The 21,744-nt window shown below is 38.8% G+C and overlaps 1 protein-coding gene across 1 annotated transcript in view; it reads right to left on the bottom strand.

Annotated features, from left to right (window-relative positions):
• Positions 1–21,744, bottom strand: part of TRHDE (thyrotropin releasing hormone degrading enzyme) — a 728,548-nt gene that overhangs the window by 131,818 nt on the left and 574,986 nt on the right. Inside the window, exons 11-12 of the mRNA XM_075856965.1 lie at positions 10,744–10,877; positions 10,589–10,644 (exon numbers count right to left, since the gene is read on the bottom strand). Of these exons, the coding sequence (XP_075713080.1) occupies positions 10,589–10,644; positions 10,744–10,877 (190 nt within the window). The remainder of the gene's footprint in view (positions 1–10,588; positions 10,645–10,743; positions 10,878–21,744) is intronic.

The following is a 21,744-nucleotide window of genomic DNA, read 5'->3' as shown; positions in this document are numbered from 1 at the left end:
GATCCCTTTGGCAAACAAGACTTAATACTTGGTGGCAAAACCCTTGTTGGCAATCACAGCAGTCAGACTTTTTTTGTAGTTGATGATGAGCTTTGCACACATGTTAGATGGAATTTTGGCCCACTCCTCTTTGCAGATCATCTCTAAATCATTAAGATTTCGAGGCTGTCGCTTGGCAACTCGGATCTTCAGCTCCCTCCATAAGTTTTTGATGGGATTAAGGTCTGGAGACTGGCTAGGCCACTCCATGACCTTAATGTGCTTCTTTTTGAGCCACTCCTTTGTTGCCTTGGCTGTATGTTTCGGGTCATTGTCGTGCTGGAAGACCAAGCCACAAGCCATTTTTAATGTCCTGGTGGAGGGAAGGAGGTTGTCACTCAGGATTTGACAGTACATGGCTCCATCCATTCTCCCATTGATGCGGTGAAGTAGTGCTGTGCCCTTAGCAGAGAAACACCCCCAAAACATAATGTTTCCACCTCCATGCTTGACAGTGGGGACGGTGTTCTTTGGGTCATAGGCAGCATCTCTCTTCCTCCAAACACGGCGAGTTGAGTTAATGCCAAAGAGCTCAATTTTAGTCTCATCTGACCACAGCACCTTCTCCCAATCACTCTCAGAATCATCCAGATGTTCATTTGCAAACTTCAGACGGGCCTGTACATGTGCCTTCTTAAGCAGGGGGACCTTGCGGGCACTGCAGGATTTTAATCCATTACGGTGTAATGTGTTACCAATGGTTTTCTTGGTGACTGTGGTCCCAGCTGCCTTGAGATCATTAACAAGTTCCCCCCGTGTAGTTTTCGGCTGAGCTCTCACCTTCCTCAGGATCAAGGATACCCCACGAGGTGAGATTTTGCATGGAGCCCCAGATCGATGTCGATTGACAGTCATTTTGTATGTCTTCCATTTTCTTACTATTGCACCAACAGTTGTCTCCTTCTCACCCAGCGTCTTACTTATGGTTTTGTAGCCCATTCCAGCCTTGTGCAGGTCTATGATCTTGTCCCTGACATCCTTAGAAAGCTCTTTGGTCTTGCCCATGTTGTAGAGGTTAGAGTCAGACTGATTAATTGAGTCTGTGGACAGGAGTCTTTTATACAGGTGACCATTTAAGACAGCTGTCTTTAATGCAGGCACCAAGTTGATTTGGAGCATGTAACTGGTCTGGAGGAGGCTGAACTCTTAATGGTTGGTAGGGGATCAAATACTTATTTCTCTGTGCACAATGCAAATAAGTATATATAATTTTGACTATGCGATTTTTAGTTTTTTTTTTAAATATAATCTATCTCTCACTGGTAAAATTAACCTAGCCTAAAAATTCAAGACTGTTCATGTCTTTGACAGTGGGCAAACTTACTTAATCAGCAAGGGATCAAATACTTATTTCCTTCACTGTATATATATATATATATACACTACCGTTCAAAAGTTTAGGGTCACTTAGAAATTTCCTTATTTTTGCAAGAAAAGCACAGTTTTTTTCAATAAAGATAACATTAAATTAATCAGAAATACACTCTATACATTGTTAATGTGCTAAATGACTATTCTAGCTGCAAACGTCTGGTTTTTAATGCAATATCTACATAGGTGTATAGAGGCCCATTTCCAGCAACCATCACTCCAGTGTTCTATTAGTACATTGTGTTTGCTAACTGTGTTAGAAGGCTAATGGATGATTAGAAAATACTTGAAAACCCTTGTGCAATTATGTTAGCACCGCTGTAAACAGTTTTGCTGTTTAGAGGAGCTATAAAACTGACCTTCCTTTGAGCTAGTTGAGAATCTGGAGCATTACATTTGTGGGTTCGATTAAACTCTCAAAATGGCTAGAAAAAGAGAGCTTTCATGTGAAACTCGACAGTCTATTCTTGTTCTTAGAAATTAAGGCTATTCCATGCGAGAAATTGCCAAGAAACCGAAGATTTCCTACAACGGTGTGTACTACTCCCTTCAGAAGACAGCATAAACAGGCTCTAACCAGAGTAGAAAGAGAAGTGGGAGGCCAGCTGAGCAACAAGACAAGTACATTAGAGTCTCTAGTTTGAGAAATAGACGCCTCACAGGTCCTCAACTGGCAGCTTCATTAAATAGTACCCGCAAAACGCCAGTGTCAACGTCTACAGTGAAGAGGTGACTCCGGGATGCTGGCCTTCAGGGCAGAGTGGCAAAGAAAAAGCCATATCTGAGACTGACTAATAAAAGGAAAAGATTAATAAGGGCAAAAGCACACAGACATTGGACAGAGGAAGATTGGAAAATAGTGTTATGGACAGACGAATCGAAGTTTGAGGTGTTTGGATCACACAGAAGAACATTTGTGAGATGCAGAACAACGGAAAAGATGCTGGAAGAGTGCCTGACGCCATCTGTCATCTGTCAAGCATGGTGGAGGTAATGTAATGGTCTGGGGTTGCTTTGGTGCTGGTAAAGTGGGAGATTTGTACAAGGTAAAAGGGATTTTGAATAAGGAAGGCTATCACTCCATTTTGCAACGCCATACCATACCCTGTGGACAGCGCTTGATTGGAGCCAATTTCATCCTACAACAGGACAATGACACACCTCCAAATTATGCAAGAACTATTTAGGGAAGAAGCAGACAGCTGGTATTCTATCTGTAATGGAGTGGCCAGCGCAGTCACCAGATCTCAACCCCATAGAGCTGTTGTGGGAGCAGCTTGACCGTATGGTACGCAAGAAGTGCCCATCAAGCCAATCCAACTTGTGGGAGGGGCTTCTGGAAGCATGGGGTGAAATTTCTCCCTATTACCTCAGCAAATTAACAGCTAGAATGACAAAGGTCTGCAATGCTGTAATTGCTGCAAATTCTTTGACGAAAGCAAAGTTTGAAGGAGAAAATTATTATTTGAAATCAAAATCATTATTTCTAACCTTGTCAATGTCTTGACTATATTTTCCAGTCACTTTGCAACTCAGTTGATAAATATAAGTGTGAGTTTTCATGGAAAACACAAAATTGTCTGGGTGACCCCAAACTTATATATATATATATATAAAATCCTCCCATTTTCTGCAGTTGCATATATGGACAGTGACATCAGGGGCAACTCCTGAAGCAGAATCCCCATCCACTTTGTGACCGGAGATTCCACTCCAGGGGAAGCCCTCGATGTCACTGTCCATAAATGGACACAGACGACAGGAACTTCTCCTGGAGTCGGCTACGCTGTGGACGGGGATTCCGCTTTAGGATTTGCCATTGATGTCACTGTCCATATATGGACAGAGACATCAAGTAGTGCTCCAGGGGCGGAATCCCCCGGCCACAGGGGAATTCCGCTCCTTCGGGGTACTACAGTGGCGCTACTTACAGGAAGGGTGGTGCTATCTACAAGGGGGCTGTGGGCTGTGTGGCACCACCTACAAAGGGGCTCTGTGGCACTACCTAAAAGGGGGATGTGTGGCACTGCCTGCCAGGGGACTGTGTGGCACTACCTACAAGGGTGCTGGGTGGCACTACCTACATAGGGCTGTGTGGCACATCCTACAAGGGGTTGTGTGGCACTACCTACAGGGGGCTGTCTGGCACTATCTACAGGGGGCTGTGTCACACTATCTACAGGTGGAATCTGTGAGTGGTGGGATGATGGCCATTTTACTGTGAGTAGCGGGCTGATGGTCATTTTACTGTGAGTGGGGGGCTGATGGTCATTTTACTGTAAGTGGGGGCTGATAGTCTTTGGTTTCCAAAATAAGTGGTTTCCACCTCTGACCTCCAATTGACATTATTACGAGGCAGAAAATACATGTGGCGCTCGTTTGGATTGCTTTTTTCTCTGCGTCTTTTGCATTAGCTTCAACGCCTTAAAAAAATGCAGCAAAAAAGATCAAACAACGCTGTCAATTCAAAATCTGCTTCAAAATTCCTGAAGGAATTTTGAGGAAGATTTTTTTTGCCTTACGAAAAACGCTGTGTGAACATACCCTACGCATGTAGTGCTTGTTTTTAGCCATTTTCTGTCTTTCTCTAAACAAGTTTTGGTAGGGGTGCCCTGAGGAAATTAAATTTTTCCAGTGGTGCCTCGAGTCCAAAAAGGTTGGGAAACTCTGTACTACGTTATAGGATCACGCCGGCCTATGCAAGTATCTCGTCGTGGATTAGATCAGTTCGTTGTGGGAACGGGGCCTAGGTCAGCACAATTTGTTGTTGTTAGGGGGCACTGTCTAGAAGGGGGAGGTGGGGGACTGATGGCACGATCTACAAGGAGAAGGTGGGGGATTATGGCACTGGCTACAGGAAGGCTTTATGGCACAATCTACAGGGGGGCACTATTTACAAGGGGGGGGGCTGTGTGTGGCAGCCAGGGGAGGGGGGCATTATACTGTGTGGGCACCACTAAGCGGACATTATACTGTTTAGGAGTACTACAGGGGGCAATATACTTTGTATGGCACTTAGGTGGTATAATACTGTGTGGGCACTATTAGAGGACAAAATACTGTGTGCTTGAAGGGGCTATAATATATTATATTATTAAATATTTTTATAATGTATGGTGGGGGCACTAAAGGGGCATAATACTGTGGAGGGCATTACACTTTTTTTATGGGGCATTTTTTTATAATGGGGTGGGGCACCAAAAGATAACTTTGCATGGGGTGCAATACAGCCCCCCCTGTAGATGACGCCATACAGCCCCCTCTGTAGATATCTACAAAGGGGGCTGTATGGTGTTATCTACAGGGGGGACTCTGTATGGCATTATCTACAGGGAAATGTATGGCGTTAAATACAGGGGTGGCTGTATGATGTTATCTACAGAGGGGGCTGTATGGCGTTATCTACAGGGGGGACTCTGTATGGCATTACTTACAGGGGGGCTGTATGGCGTTATCTACAGGGGGGCTGTATGATGTTATCTACAGAGGGGGCTGTATGGCGTTCTCTACAGGGGGGCTGTATGGTGTCATCTACAGGGGGGCTGTATGGCGTTATCTACAGGGGGGCTGTATGCTGTTATCTACAGAGGGGGGCTGTAAAAAAGGCACTATCTACAAGGGGGGTTGTGTGACACCCATAGGAGGGGGGGCCCCAGTCAAAAGTTTGCTATGGGGCCCAGTCTTTCCTAGTTACGCCCCTGAGTGCAATGGATACAATTAGGACATTCACACAGCAAATAAAAAGATCACTGATTTAATTTTCCATACAGCCAAATAACAGATTATAGATACTGTATACCATAAGGAGTATGTGGCATGCCATAAGTACCACATATATATGTCCTTATTTTCTGTCTAGATATGTGCATTTACCCCCTCTATGCCCCCACAGCTTTTAGTGATGTGGCTAAGCTATATGAAGTAAGAATGTACCCACTTTCCACTGTCCTAGATTTCAAACATGAATCAAGTTAATAGAATCAGTTAATAATGGAAGCAGCATGGCACTAATAGTCACAACACAAAGTAATAGGATGGGGGTTGAACAGTTTGTTCAAAATCATTACTAATCATAGCCATGGGGTAGTTGTTGGCTTAGACTTTTTGAGATACACTGTTTAGGTTTCACCGGTGCTTTATTTAGGATTAAGCCATTTATTATATGATAAATCTCCTCAAGTATATCTCCACCAAAACAATTTATACCTGCAAAGAATAGTTGGTTTAAAAAGAGAAAAATCACTACATCTAACAAGTTAATACAGTTGAAAAATAACCACAGATATCTTCAGGTGCTTCTGTGTGATTCGGTAACTGAAGTGTTTACATTTACATTGCTATTGAAGCTTATGTATGCAGCATATCCGTGGACTGTGCTGTATGGACAACTGTATACACATGTATACAACAGTAGACAAATAATTTAACTTAACTTTATTTATCTATTTTGTAATATTTCTCAACACATTTGCATATTAACTAAAAGTGTAAGCACAATTTCCAAAAATAGTAGCAGGTATTTTACTGAAGTGTAGGTAAAGGAAAATATATATTTGTACTATATTATACTATATTAGTGTATATAGTATTTAAGTGTATATTGTATTAAACAGTAGATAGAAAAGATAAATATCAAGGATCCTCAGAAGTTGGTTTATGCTTTATTCACCCAAAACAGCGTGCACAACCTGAAGCCCCGAGGCCACACGTGGTCTGCAATGCTGTTGTTTGTGGCCCTTAGCCATCTCTGGTACCCCCATATTTGAGGACTCCTCTCTGTTCAGCACACCAGAAGGAAAGAGATGAGGTGTAGTTTATGGTAGTAACTCCCATAAACTACAGTGGAGATAGCTGTGCTTATACGTGGCCCACTTTCTTCTTCTCTGTAGTGCTGAACGATGGTGCTGGGGATCCCAATTCTCCCAATAAGTGATGAGGCCATATACATTTATTGAGAGAGAACTTCAACCCTACTCAACGCCAAAAGAAAAAAAAATTATAGCCTGAAAATAAACTCCTACTTATGATACATTTATTGTATATACTGTCGATGTGTCTCAGATGGGATTACCCCTTTAAGTGGTATTGAAGCCCTTGGGAGTGGTACAATCTGACAATGTGACACTCAGACCAAAGAAGGTTGCACATTATAGTATGATATTGAGCTATAAATGTTAGTCAGTTGCTTTCATTGGTTTATTTATTTCATTGGTTTATTTTATTTAGTTTCTGTTCCCAATATTCAGGTTTATTTTTTTTGTCATATATGTACAATTCATGTCATTGTTGTGTATAAACAGTCCATGACTTTGTAGGGTCCTGTACATTGAAAATGATCATATTTACCTGCCCAACAGCATATTTTATTTAAATATTTTTCTGTTCAAAATGATTAACTGCAAAAAGTTGGATAACTCCACTGTCGTAGCTGAGACAATTTAGTAGGTCACTACTTTCTAGAATATGCCCTTTTGTAACTTTGCTCTACAGTGATGATCACAATGAAAAAATATGCCACTGATTAATAAATATACATTACTTTGATAATATTTAATGAAGCTTGCTGTGGTTTGTGTAATACACAGAGGTGTTGTTTGGGTACAAGGGTTCAGAAGAACAAACTTCAGAGAGAACGCAGAATTATTCCCTAACATAATAGGAACTGCAGGGAACTGTACATGTCCACAATATATTATAAACAATACAGTTGCCTAATTAATGGATAGAGTCCATTGAAAAGAAAAGAAAAATGTAGATACAGAAAAACCCCACAATCATTTGCAAGAAGCGTAATTACTGTTCTTATATGCCAGCAACACCAATAAAAATATTTCAGGCTTAATTATCGCCGTTAAAGGATTATTTTTACCAGGACATTTATTCTATATTGTAATTCTGGTTTGTCCTGTCATTTAGTCTCAAAGTCATTTTAGTTGCTTAAAGTGACAAATATCTTATAAAAGCATGATCAACAGAATTGTATGAAGAAATATTTAAATTTATAATATCCATCAGTACAATTTAACTACGTGCACTATAGTAATGGTAAAATGAAATAAACCTGCACGAGATACGTATGTATTTACACGCCATTATTAACTAATGACATTTCACATGGTACCACATAAAAAAGGAAAAAAAAATTAGCCTACTTTTTACATAGTTACATTGAAGAGTTTGAAAAAGACAAGCATTTATCAAGTTAAACCTATCATCATGTAGTATGGATCCAGTGGATGGCAGACGCAAACCCATTTTAGTTTGTTAATATTTGTCCTTAAACAGATTTTCAGTGCCTATTACAATCTAAATTATTTGACAAGTGATAGTACATCCAAAGTTACATATCTTCTTAATGCTATTGTTATTCAAATTCATGTCACAACAGTCATCATTCTAGTTTGCTTGGATTGCATTCCTTCTGGTGATGCAAGCCTATCCGTCTTGCTGCGTCTGCCCCTCCACTGCACTTTCCTGCCTTCGCATTACGCTGCCTGCCTTCGCTGTGTCGTGTAATAACCCTTCTCTACACTATTGGAGGGAGTTTTAGGGCACCAATACTGAGACTGATGAGAAGGAGGCGGGAGAGGGCATGAATGGTATACGGGATAGGGAGAGATGTATTTAGTGTAGAAGGGAGGCAGGAAGAGTCCACGTAAGTTTTACACGGTGGGGAGACCAAAAATGAGGCTGTGAGGGAGAAGGGGCGGATATATAAAGAGTGAGGCTGGGAGGGGGTAAGACAGATGATATTCTGCAAAGTTTAATGGGAATTGTAGTTTAGTGTGGCATGCGCTCAGATCATTGCCGCCTCATTACAGGAAGAATAGCTGATTTGCACTCCGGTAATGGAAATGGGAACTGACTATATAGTGAAAAAACTGAAAATTAACAACTCCAACATGCAAGGAAGGAGAAAAACAGCTTGCAAATGGATTCAAATCTTTTTTTTTTTACTTCCCGGGAAATCCCCTTTCCTCCCTGACTTGAAACATAAATCCCAGGATTAACTAACCATCTCAAGCAAGCAACCTAGTTTGGATAACTAATGTTATGTCAAGAAAGCTATCCAATTGTCTTTTCAATTTGTTTTACAAATTCTACTAAGTCTTTGGGGTGTTTTACACTGGGCGATTATCGGGCAAACAATCGTTCATAGAACGCTCATTGCGGATTATTACCCTGTGTAAACAGGTCAGCGATCAGCAGATGACGAGCCAACGCTTGTTCATCTGCTGATCATATAGTTTTGAAAAAGTAAAATATCGTTGTCGGTAGCACATCTCCCTGTGTAAACGGAGAGGCGCGCTGCCGACATGATAATAATGTATGGGGACGAGCGATCGGAGTATACATAGCTCCTTGTAACAGGAGCAAATGAGCTCCGATCTATGAGCTGTCTCGTTGATCGGCGCTCACTGGACCTGCCAAAATCAACCAGTGTAATAGGGCCTTTAACCAAGACTATGTTCGGAATGTCTCATGTCTTAGCTAGTCTATTTAATCAGTAAAGAAAACAGTACATTACAAATAACACAATTTACTTTTAATATTCAAAATTTGTTAATGGATTCATGAAAATTCTTAATTGTACTTAGAAAAGGTGAATTATTGGTTGTTAATATTAAGTACAATATTTACTTGTATTAATGAAGATAAAAGATACACTACTATTACAATATGAGTATTTTTAGTTAAACATTTTAAAATAAATACTCCAACATCTATATTTTCTCTGTCTGATTTTTCAGCAAAATTCGAACTGTATTATGTGATATGCTGTTTGTATGAAATGCATTTTAAATGTAGCTTATCAAAGTAATAAAGTGTCCCATTATTGAAAATATATCTACAATAGTATTCCTTGTAAATGGGGGGTGTATGTTATAGCTTAGCCTTAGAAACCATTAGAAAGACTTGTGCTACTTGTATTTGCAAATATGGAAAATAAATGTAACGTTGCAACTGCATTAAGACAAATGCATTTAAAAATTGTTAATCTACATTTGTGTATTTGTTTACAGTCGAGTTTGCCTTTGGATATATGATATATACTTAACTTAAAGGGGTGCTATGAGATTAGAAAAAGGGTCTACAATACTAGACACATACCATAGACAAGATTGGCACTATTTTTAGAAAACAAACAGACCCTTTTTCTAATCTAATGCAACCTCTTTGAGGTGCGCAATTTTTTGAAAAACAGCAACTGGGAGGTTTTGATAATTCTGGGAAATTGCATTTTCAAATGTATCTAGAAATGTAGAAGATCGCTGCACTCAATAAACTTCATCACTAGTCTGATCCAACTTATTGTTGCTATATAGTGAATTAATATTTATTGCGTAAACAACAAACCTATGTTTAACATATTGTAATTATAGTATTATTTATGGTCACTACTAGTGCAGCTAAGCATATAATTTACTGTTTTTTTAGGCATTTAATCAGAGCCATGGGCAATCCATTGCTGGACATAGAGTACGTTACATTTCTTTGGTGGTATCTGGGAGGAACATGCTATGAATAGCAGAAAGCGTTGTAATATATTTATGAGATATAGATATCTAAAAACCCGTTACATGGAAAGAGTAGCATGAAAAATATCTTTAATATATTATCAGTTTTAGATAAATTTTCTAAGCTCAGTAAGAAAAGAAACCATACTTTTACCACATATATCCACATGCCTGAACTAAATATAGAAGATAATACTGAAATCATTTTTTTGGTGATCAAAATAATCAGTCTTCAGTAGCTGCGTGCATTGTAAAAACAAAACAATGTAATTGAAGCATGAAGGTGTTTCCTTTGAAAAATGTAATATGGCATCCTGTTCATTTTAAAATCAGTTCATTAGCTAAGGAAAAAAAAAATAGCGGATCATTAATCTTCAGCACAAACCTGTTAAGAAATTGATCAAGCCTTTGCTACTACGGAAATACCCTGAAGCAGCTATTGATCAGTAATGTAGTGAGTGCTTCAGACTGGGAAGGATCGTGTAGGAAAGAAACAAAAGAAGTGTTATGCATGGGAAGCCAGGAGAAAAATCATGCCTTTTCAAGTGTGAAACCCATCCACATAAATTGAAAGGAAAAGTGGCGCATTCTCCACTGAAGCCTTATAACAATGGTTGACAAGATTGCTCATTAAGTTGGACATCTGCAAGGAAACATACCTCGCCAGATTGAAAGCATCATCGATCAGTCCTGCGCGATTACTGACAGAAATGACCTATGAGAAAAATGGAACCATTTAGGATTATAATGACGGTAGGGAGTCTTAGATCAAAACAAAACCCTGCAAAAGAAACTTAATAAGAACTTACAGTACCTCACAGTTCCTCATTAGCTGGTCAATCAGTAATCTCCAGTTCTTGACATCATAGTTAACTCTAAAGTAACCAATCTGATCAATGTTCCCAATGACCCAGTTACTTTCATCCAAAGTGGGAATGTGGTGGTATTCTAAAATGTGGGGAAAAATACATTATTTAATATATTTTAAACTGTGTTATTTTCAAAAAATTTGTGAAAACATGTTACAATAGAAACAAAAATGGATGATAAACAGTACTTTATGCTCATTAAGCTTGCTAATTGTCTGGGACAATTACTTTGTCATTACGAATGAAATTGTCATAGTCTAAATAACAGTGTATTTGAAATTATTTATACAGCAGCTGTTCTCGCAATCAGAAAAAAACATTATCTACGATGCTGAATAGGAAAACACTTTATTCTAAACACATGCATGTTAAAGAGGCTCTGTCATCAGATTTTGCAACCCCTATCTCCTATTGCAGCAGATCGGCGCTGCAATGGAGATAAGAGTAACGTTTTTTTTTTTTTAAAAACGAGCATTTTTGGCCGAGTTATGACCATTTTTATATTTATGTAAATGAGGCTTTCTAAAGTACAACTGGGCGTGTTTACAGTAAAAGTACAACTGGGCGTGTATTATGTTCGTTACATCGGGGCGTTTTTACTTCTTTTACTAGCTGGGCGTTGTGTATAGAAGTATCATCCACTTCTCTACACAACGCCCAGCTTCTGGCAGTGCAGACACACAGCGTGTTCTCGAGAGATCACGCTGTGACGTCACTCACTTCCTGCCCCAGGTCTTGCATCGTGTCGGACGAGCGAGGACACATCGGCACCAGAGGCTACAGTTGATTCTGCAGCAGCATCAGCGTTTGCAGGTAAGTAGCTACATCGACTTACCTGCAAACGCCGATGCTGCTGCAGAATCAAATGTAGCCTCTGGTGCCGATGTGTCCTCGCTCGTCTGACACGATGCAGGACCTGGGGCAGGAAGTGAGTGACGTCACAGCGTGATCTCTCGAGAACACGCTGTGTGTCTGCACTGCCAGAAGCTGGGCGTTGTGTAGAGAAGTGGATGATACTTCTATACACAACGCCCAGCTAGTAAAAGAAGTAAAAACGCCCCGATGTAACAAACACAATACACGTCCAGTTGTACTTTTACTGTAAACACGCCCAGTTGTACTTTAGAAAGCCTCATTTACATAAATATAAAAATGGCCATAACTTGGCCAAAAATACTCGTTTTAAAAAAAAAAAAATTACTCTTATCTCCATTGCAGCGCCGATCTGCTGCAATAGGAGATAGGGGTTGCAAAATCTGATGACAGAGCCTCTTTAAACCGTTTCTTGCTACTATAACAGTTTCCTTTTTACAGTCAGTGCAATTATATAAATTTCTAGTCTTAAATATCTGTCAATCAATCATGACAATAATTAAATACCCATATATTTAGTCTAAGGGCCTGTTCACATCAGAGTCGGGCTTCGTTTCATGAATTCCGTTCGACCGTTCCGTCTGGGTTACCGATGAACGGAAAGCCAAATGGAAACCGAAGCTTCCATTTGCATTACCATTCAATGCTAATGCTACCGTTACAATTGGTTTCCGTTTGTTTCCGTTCCGCAAGGTTCCTCTTTTTTTAGCAGGAAACAATAGTGCAGCCGATTATGCTATTGTTTCCGCAAAAAAAAATGGAAACCTTACGGAATGCAAACAACCATTAGCAGCGGAAGGGTACCATTGAAATCAATGGTAATGCAAACGAAAGCTACGGTTTCCATTTGGCTTTCCATTCATCGGTTACCCGGACGGAACGGTTGAACGGAACCCATGAAAGGAAGCCCGATGCTGATGTGGTCACACCTTTATAAATACTAAGCAGAAATTCAGATATTTCATTCTAATATCTATCTTTTGATTCAATACCAAATTTAACAAAAATAGTTTAAATGGAGTATAAATAAATAGTTATCATATTCTTCCACAAATCAACCAGTAAATTTATATAGCATACTTGATACAGAGAATAAATACATTTCCAAAACTACTTCATTTACTTATAGAATGTAAGCATAACAGTCCATATGCTGTATAGGCTAACATAGTGAATATGCCCCTCCCCCTTTTCCTTGTATTATTAAAGGGGTTATCTGGTGGGCCAAAAATAAAATCCCCAAAACACTTTTTAAAATCTTTACTCATTGTTTTGTATCATTACCAGACATTAAACTTTATTTTTGGGGTACTTGCAATACCACGATATCGCCGCACACACAGTCTTCTACTTCTGCTTCTTGGGTGGGATTTCATTTTTCAGCGTGTGCTCAAAAACGACAAATCCCAGAATCCCTGGGAAGGTCTGGAGCATGTGCATTGCAAGGAAGTAAGCCGGTGCATGCGCTCTGACGCTTCCTTTCCGAGAGCGACAAGTCTAGGAAAAGGGCTGCCTTAGAAATGGAGCAGAAGGAGACGTGATTCGTGACACACCGACACCAAATTGAAGTGGGAACAAGCCCTCTGTCACATGGGTCTGTGTCGGTGCATCATCACTTGAGAGAAAACTACAGGAATTCCGGCACCACGTGACAGGAGTTCAGAGTGGAATTGAAAATTAAACTATATTAGTAAGTGAGATGTTTTCCTTTAATAATATTAATGGTTAACAATTTTTTGTCCCCGGATAACCCCTTTAAAGTATATGTGCACTTTTGAAGACCACTTTACATTGGAATATAATATAAATAAATACTGTAGTTGTGCAACACTGAAAACAGTGCACTTTACTAATCTTAGTGCTTAATAGTTACAGTTTATCAGCATCAGTACAGAGCTTGCTCTGGTTATTTGCATTTTGAGATGTAGAGTTTTTGCACTGTGCACTGTGCAGTGATATGTGCCAACAGCTACTGTACAGTTGCAAGTAAAAGTGATTGAACCTTATGAAATTACCTGGATCTCTGCATTGATTACTAATAAAATGTGGTTTATCAGTTACAATTATAGACAAACACAATCTAACAAAACTAACAACACACAAACAGTTGTACTGTACATGTCTTTCATTGAGCACATTGAGTAAACGCCCACAGTGCAGGGAGAAAAAGTAAGTGAACCCTTGAATTTAATAAACTGTAAATCCTCCTTTAGCAGCAATCACCCCACTAAACGTTTCCTGTAGCTACAAATAAGATTTACATAACATTGAGAAGGAATTTTGGACCATTCCTCTCTGCAAACGTGTTTTAGTCTATCAATATTTCTGCCTTGCGTTTACAGCCCTCTTCAGGTCATGCCACAGCATCTCGATAGGGTTAAGTCAGGGCTCTGACATGGCCATTCCAAACACAAATCTTATTTTTTCTTTAGTTAATTTACTTGTGTGCTTTGGTTTATGGTCTTGTTGCATCTCTCAAGCTTAAGGTCATGCACAGCTGCTAACATTCTCCTGTAAAATGTTTTGACATATCTTTGAATTCATTGTTCCCTCAATGACCGCAAGGTGTCCCGGCCCTGAGGTAGCAAAGCATCCCAAAACTATTTCCAGCTTCATGTGTCTCCTTTTTTTGTATAGATACAGCAAACTGTAAAATTACATTCAGAGTTGACTAAACACATACCTGTTGACTAAATAGATAATCATTATTCTTTATATTCATATACACCTGTCAGCCATAACATTAAAACCATTGACAGGTGAAGTGAATAACATGGATTATCTTATTACAATGGCAGCTCTGAAGCGGTTGGATTTATAAGGAAGCAAGTGAACAGTTGATTGATGTGTTGGAAGCAGAAAAGGGAAGGCACAAGCATCTGATCGACTTTGACAAGGAAAAAATTGTAATGTCTAGATGGCTGGTTCGGAATATCTACAAAACAGCAGGTCTTGTGGGGTGTTCCCGCTATGCAATTACCGGCAACAAGGTCATGGGCGCCAAAGGCTGACTGATGAAGAGAGAGAAGGCTATTCCATATTGTATGACTCCACAAAAGAGTTACTTTAGCACAAATTGCTTAAAAGTTAATGCTGGCTATGATAAAAAAAAAATAAAGGTGTCAGAACACACATTGCATTGCTGTTTACTGCGAATGGGGCTACATAGCCACAGACTGGTCAGAATGCCCATACTGACCCGTCCAGACCCTACAATGGACATCTAAGCATCAGCACTGGACCAAAGAGCAATGAAATAAAGTGGCCTGGTCTGATAAATTCCATTTTCTTTTACATCATGTGGATGGTCAGGTGCATGTGCGTTGCTTTCCTGGGGAAGAGATGGCACCAGAATTCCCTATGGAAAGAAGGAAAGCTGGCGGATGCAGTGTGATGATCTAGGAAATATTCTGCTTGGAAACATTAGGCCCTGGCATTCTTGTGGATGTTACTTTAAGTTGGACTACCTAACTAAAAATTGTTGCAGACCAAGTACACCCCTTCATGTCAACAGTTTTTGCTAATGGCAGTGGCCTCTTTCAGCAGAATAATGCATCCTGTAAAATTTGTTCAGGAATGGTTCGATGAATATGACACAGCATTCAAGGAGTTAAATTGGCCTCAAAATTCCCCAGATTTCAATCCGATCAAGCATTTGTGGGATGTACTTGAAAAACAAGTCCAATTCATAGAGAACCCACCTCGCAACTAATAGGATCTGCTGCTAACATTTTGGTGCCAGATACCACAGGGCACCTTCATAAGTCTTGTGGAGTCCATGTCTGGATGGGTCAGAGATGTTTTAATGACACGAGGGAAACCTACACGATATTTAGCAGTTAGTGAAAATGTTATGGCTTAGTGGTGTATAATGTATAAGGACAATTGCCATAGGTAAGCAGGAAGAACCTGATTAAAAAAAATACAGTATATTCCTTCTCGTTACACACTAAGTGATGAACCTGTAATGAGCCAACAAAACACACGAGACCAGGCTAGAGATATCATTACAATCTTTTAAGAGTTAAAGGACAATTGGAAGTGTGAGATGCAAAATCTTCTTGACACAACATTTCTTATGATATATCTGATGGAACATTTAGCCCCTAGAGGACCAGGTATGAAATTTAAATCAGCTTTCCCCAAAGGCATAATTAATTCTGGTGTGTCAAAAAGCTGTGATTTTGATTGTGATGTGATTTTCAACTTTTTTTCACACCATTTTGAGAAAATAGATAAACCTCCTCAGAAGTCCTTTACCCTAGAAATAAAACAAACTAATAGCTAATGGAGTTTAACAGATTAATCAGAAAGCTCGAATTAAAAACATGCAATGCCTCAAACACATAAAATCTGAATAAAATTTCTGTAGAGACCAATTCTGAAACTGAAGCTAGTTTACAATCTTGTCCAAACAATTTATACAGTCTCCTGTGACAAATTTTGGCCAATACTTTTCAGACTTCAGTGGGGCCAAACATCTTATATTAAGCACTACATTTCCATTTTTTTTAGCCATGTAGTCAAACTTTACAAGACATAATCTAATCTGCAGGGCACCCCATCATCTCAGAAATCAATTGTATATCCTATCATCTATCTCACTATGTTGATTTGTATTTGCAAAAAAGGGTCACTTACTTCTCTTCTTACCACAGATACACTTAAGGCTTTATTATTATTACTCAGTGGATACTTAGTTAACGTTAGAGCACCGTAGATATAGCAGCATATTACATGAATATAACACATCACCGAGACATAGAATCGGTAAATGTTTTCCTCTCACAGCGAGGAATATATCAATCAGATATTTTCTACTCTGCAATAACTTTTACATCACTACTGCAGTCAGTTTCTAAACAAGATGCACTGCAATTGGCAAACGAGTTGTATTTATTTTTTAGTCAAATGAAATTAGTTACATCCTTATTAACCCCCATCTAAAGAGCACATTGGGGAAGATATACTAATACTGTATTAAATTTAGACAGCTTAGAATTAGACATCACAGTGGCTCATCCTTGATGTTAAATTTGGCGCATCTTATAAAACTTCTGTCTACAAATTCTTGGTTGACTTAAGACCACTTTTTGCCGGCCTAAATTTTGACGTAATTTGGTGCATCTTAAGCCACGGCCCTTTTCCCAATTAGTTGCAGCCTCTTATCGGATAAAGCCTAAAAAGTGTCCAAAACACTTCATAAATTCTGGCACATTTTAATTAGTAAATCTGCCCCATTGTTCTTCACAAGAGTTACATCGTTTTGTTTTTTATTAATCTCAAAAGGGTTACTAAGATCAACCAAAACAATTAATAACCTCCCTTAACACAAATGACAAGTTTTAGACCTACTAATACAGTCAATGCACCAGAAAAAAGCAGATATTTGTGCCTCACTAGATACTTTTTAATAGTGTCTCAAAAATGGGTCATGACTTAAAATGTGAAAAGTGTGCCAAAATTTAGCACAAAAAACTGTCGAAATCTCTGCCAACCAAAAAGATATGTAAGGAAGAGAAAAGTGTCTAGAAAGATATGCCAAATATATCATACAGCGTGCGCCACTGTGATAAATTTCGAGCTTCTGACTGCCCAATTTATGCTGCCTAAATCTTAGATAGTATTAGTAAATTTACCCCATTATCTTTTCAAAACAGTCTGTCTAAAACCAAGTTCTAATAAATTTAAGGAACAAAACTATCACAGAACTTTTATTACCCCATATAGTCGAGGAAAATAAAAATTTGGAACGTACAATGGAAAATACTAGAAAATGACAAAAGTTAACCAAAAAAGCTTATATATAAAAGAATACTTTAAAGAATATATTACCCTCCAGAAAATCACCCAGACAAAAAAACAAATTATGACTATGTCCTCTCCAACATCTAAAAGGGTTGTACAAGAATGCCCAGTACAGATGTAAGTGTAGTAAAACAATTACACTGCAAAGCACAACCTTCATCTCCAAGTCACTAAGGACACATACCCAATACATTCATTTCTAAATTGTTCTTCAGCTTTGTAATCAGAAAAACTGTGGATTACAATACATTGGCCTCACCATATAGAACATCACTGTATGCTTCTTTGCCTGACGAAGAGATCGGTCCGATCTCTTAACGCGTAGCATTCTTATCCATTAAACATATATATCATTTAAACTTCTTGCCTTGGATTGAATCATTCAATTCCACAACATTTGGACAGCGCTGGAGAATTTTATCCTCCTTTTTTTCTCCATTTATCTAAGACTATTATTTTTAACATTTAAGGATTCTATAATGACAGGGTCTGTTCCACAAGACTGGCACATAGGAAATGTGGTCAAAAAGTTAGCTAGGAAACTATAGGCTTGTAATTTATCCTCCCTTTAAGTTATGAGTGTAATGTGACTTACAAAAAGTACCAGTCCAGCAAATGTGCACCCACTGCTAGACTTGGTGATTGCTGCCCGACTAAGCAAGAGGTGGCAATCTAGCCCTGTGCCCCCCCTCAAAGTATTAGGGCCCTGCCTAAAGGAGATAAACTGCCCTGATAGCAAACCCTGAGTATCCCTGGAGGTAAGAAATATGTTGCTTTCACCAGGCAGATGCTGGCAGGTAGAAATGTCAAACTAGCAAATGTCAGTAACGGAGCGGTAGTTTCAGAGCCAAAACGATAACCAATATTATAAACGGGATAAAACCGTGTCAAAAAATAAGAGTCAAAACTGTACTAAATCAGTAGATAGGAGAGTAGTCAACAGTCCAAGGTCATACACAGTAGAAGTAGGGGAGAATGCAAAAAGGTAAACAGGGAAAAGACAAAAACCAACCTGAGGATACAAAAGACAGACCACACTAGCAGAGGGAACCAGGAAGATCAATTAACAATTGGCAAGGATACCAAGGAAAAGTAGGATTAAGTAGAAGACAGAGCTAATAGATGAGTTCTCAGCTAAACATGAGCCAGAACAGCAGAGTGAGAGACAGCTCCCAGACTTTACCCTTCACCTATTCTTCTGACTGGTTACAGAAGCAGGGAGTGTGACGTTGAGTATCTCAATAAGAATAGATCTATGAATCCATATCAGCATGGTTTTATGAGGGATCGGTCCTGTTAAACTAATATGATCAGCTTCTTTGAGCTTATTGATTTTTCCAAAGCATTTGATAGTGTTCAACAGAAGAGGTTGGTATATAACATGAGAATACTTGGACTAGGTTGAAATTTGTATATTTGGGTAGGTAAATAACTGTTAAAATGATCATACTCAGATTAAGTCACAGCTACTATTGGGGTACTATAAGTGTCAGTATTGGGCCCTTTTCTATTTATTGTAGAGAGATTGAGGAGTAAAATATAATTTTCGAAGATGATATTAATCTGTGTAAAGTAATTAACATGAAGGAGGACAGTTTAAAGTTACAGATGGATTTGGATAAGTAGAAGGTTTGGGCAGAGAAGGGGCAAATGAGGTTTAACCCTGATAAATGTAAGTTTACTCCCTTCGGAAAGGGAAAATACATGCCACTATTATATACTAAATGAGAAAAACTGACATTGAAAAGGACATTAAGAAATTAGTTGACAGTTAACTTAACTGTGGCAACTACACCGCATTCCAAATTATTATGCAAATGTTATTTTTCGCTGATTTTCCTAATTAGTCGATGCAAATGACAGTCAGTATAATCTTCAAGCCATCAACCGTTGGAGTATAATGCGAATTTTATTGAACAAACCTCCTAATGATAACAGATTTTTTTTTTATAAGTAAAAAACTCAAAATGCACTGTTTCAAATTATTATGCACCACAAAGAGAACTAAAATGGTAATTTGTTGAATTTGCAGCATCAGGAGGTCATATTTACAGAAATCAAAAGCTCTTTCAATCAAAAAAAACTTAACAGGCCAAGTTACATGTCAACATAGGATCCCTTCTTTGATATCATCTTCACAATTCTTGCATCCATTGAATTTGTGAGTATTTAGACAGTTTCTGCTTGAATATCTTTGCAGGATGTCAGAATAGCCTCCCAGAGATTCTGTTTTGATGTGAACTGCCTCCCACCCTCCCTCAAAGATATTTTGTTTGAGGATGCTCCAAAGGTTCTCAATAGGGTTGATTTCAGGGGAACATGTGGGCCATACCATGAGTTTCTCTCCTTTTATGTCCATAGCAGCCAATGACACAGAGGTATTCTTTGCAGCATGAGATGGTGAATTGTCATGCATGAAGATAATTTTGCTACGGAAGGCACGGTTCTTCTTTTTGTACCACGGAAGAAAGTGGTCAGTCATAAAATCTACGTACTTTGCAAAGGTAATTTTCACACTGTCAGGGACCCTAAAGGGGCCTACCAGCTCTCTCCTGATGATTCCAGCCCAAAACATGACTCCGCCACCTCCTTGCTGACATCGCAGCCTTGTTGGGACATGGTGGCCATTCACCAACCATACCCTACTCCATCCATCTGGACAATCCAGGGTTGCACGACACTCATCAGTAAACAACACGGTTTGAAAATTAGTCTTCATGTATTTCTGAGCCCACTGCAAGCGCTTCTGCTTGTGAGCATTGTTTAGGGGTGGCCGAATAATAGCTTTATGCACACTTGCAAACCTCTGGAGGATCCTACACCTTGAGATACGCGGGACTCCAGAGGCACCAGTGGCTTCAAATACCCGTTTGCTGCTTTGCAATGGCATTTTAGCAGCTGCTCTCCTAATCCTATTCATTTGTCTGGTAGAAACCTTCCTCATTATGCCTTTATCTGAACGAACCCGTCTGTGCTCTGAATCAGCCACAAATCTTTTCACAGTACAATGATCACGCTTACGTTTTCTTGAAATATCCAATGTTTTCATACCTTGTCCAAGGTATTGCACTATTTCACGCTTTTCGGCAGTAGAGAGATCCTTTTTCTTTCCCATATTGCTTGAAACCTGTGGCCTGCTTAATAATGTGGAACGTCCTTCTTAACCCCTTAAGGACGCAGCCTAGTTTTGGCCTTAAGGCTCAGAGCCCATTTTTCAAATCTGACATATTTCACTTTATGTGGAAATAACGTCGGAATGCTTAAACCTATCCAAGCGATTCTGAGATTGTTTTCTCGTGACACATTTGGCTTCATGTTCGTGGTAAAATTTGGTCGATATATTCAGTGTTTATTGGTAAAAAATTGCAAAATTTAGAGAAAATTTTGAAAAAATAGAATTTTTCAGAATTTAAATGCATCTGCTTGTAGAACAGACAGTTATACTACCCATAATAGTTACTAGTTCACATTTCCCATATGTCTACTTTAGATTGGCATTGTTTTTAGAACATTCTTTTATTTTTCTTGGACGTTACAAGACTTAGAACATAAACAGCAATTTCTCATATTTTTAAGAAAATTTCAAAAGCCTTTTTTTTAAGGTACCTCTTGAGTTCTGAAGTGGCTTTGAGGGGCCTATGTATTAGAAACCCTGATAAAACACCCCATTTTAAAAACTAGACCCCTCAAAGTATTCAAAACAGCATTTAGAAAGTTTATTAAAGGAATTAAAGAAAAGTGGAGGTGAAATTTGCAAATTTCATTTTTCTTGCTGAATTTCAATTTTATTCAATTTTTTTTTGTGTAACACAGAAGTTTTTACCACAGAAACACTACTAAATATGTATTGTCCAGATTCTGCAGTTTTTAGAAATGTGCCACATGTGGCTCTACTGCGCACGTGGAATAAAACACAAGCCCTAGAAGCAAAGAAGCACCTAGTGCATTTTGAGGCCTCTTTTATATTAGAATATATTTTAGGCAGCATGCCAGGTTTGAAAAGGTGTTGAGGTGCCAAAACAGTAGGAATGCCCCAATAGTGACCCCATTTTAGAAACTACACCCCTCAAGGAATTTATTTATGGTTGTTGTTGTTACCATTTTGACCGCACAGTTTTTTCACAGCACGTATTTGAATTGGGCTGTGAAATGAAAAAAATTTCATTTTTTCCAATAAAATGTCATTTGTGATTACAATTTCTTATTTTCACAGGGAACAAAATACCCCATTTTGTTGCCCAATTTGTCTTTAGTGCGGCAATACC

Source organism: Rhinoderma darwinii, chromosome 3, assembly GCF_050947455.1.
Source record: "Rhinoderma darwinii isolate aRhiDar2 chromosome 3, aRhiDar2.hap1, whole genome shotgun sequence".
NCBI lineage: Eukaryota > Metazoa > Chordata > Amphibia > Anura > Rhinodermatidae > Rhinoderma > Rhinoderma darwinii.
Note: the sequence above shows the minus strand (reverse complement) of the source record. Positions and strands in the feature narration are given on the sequence as shown.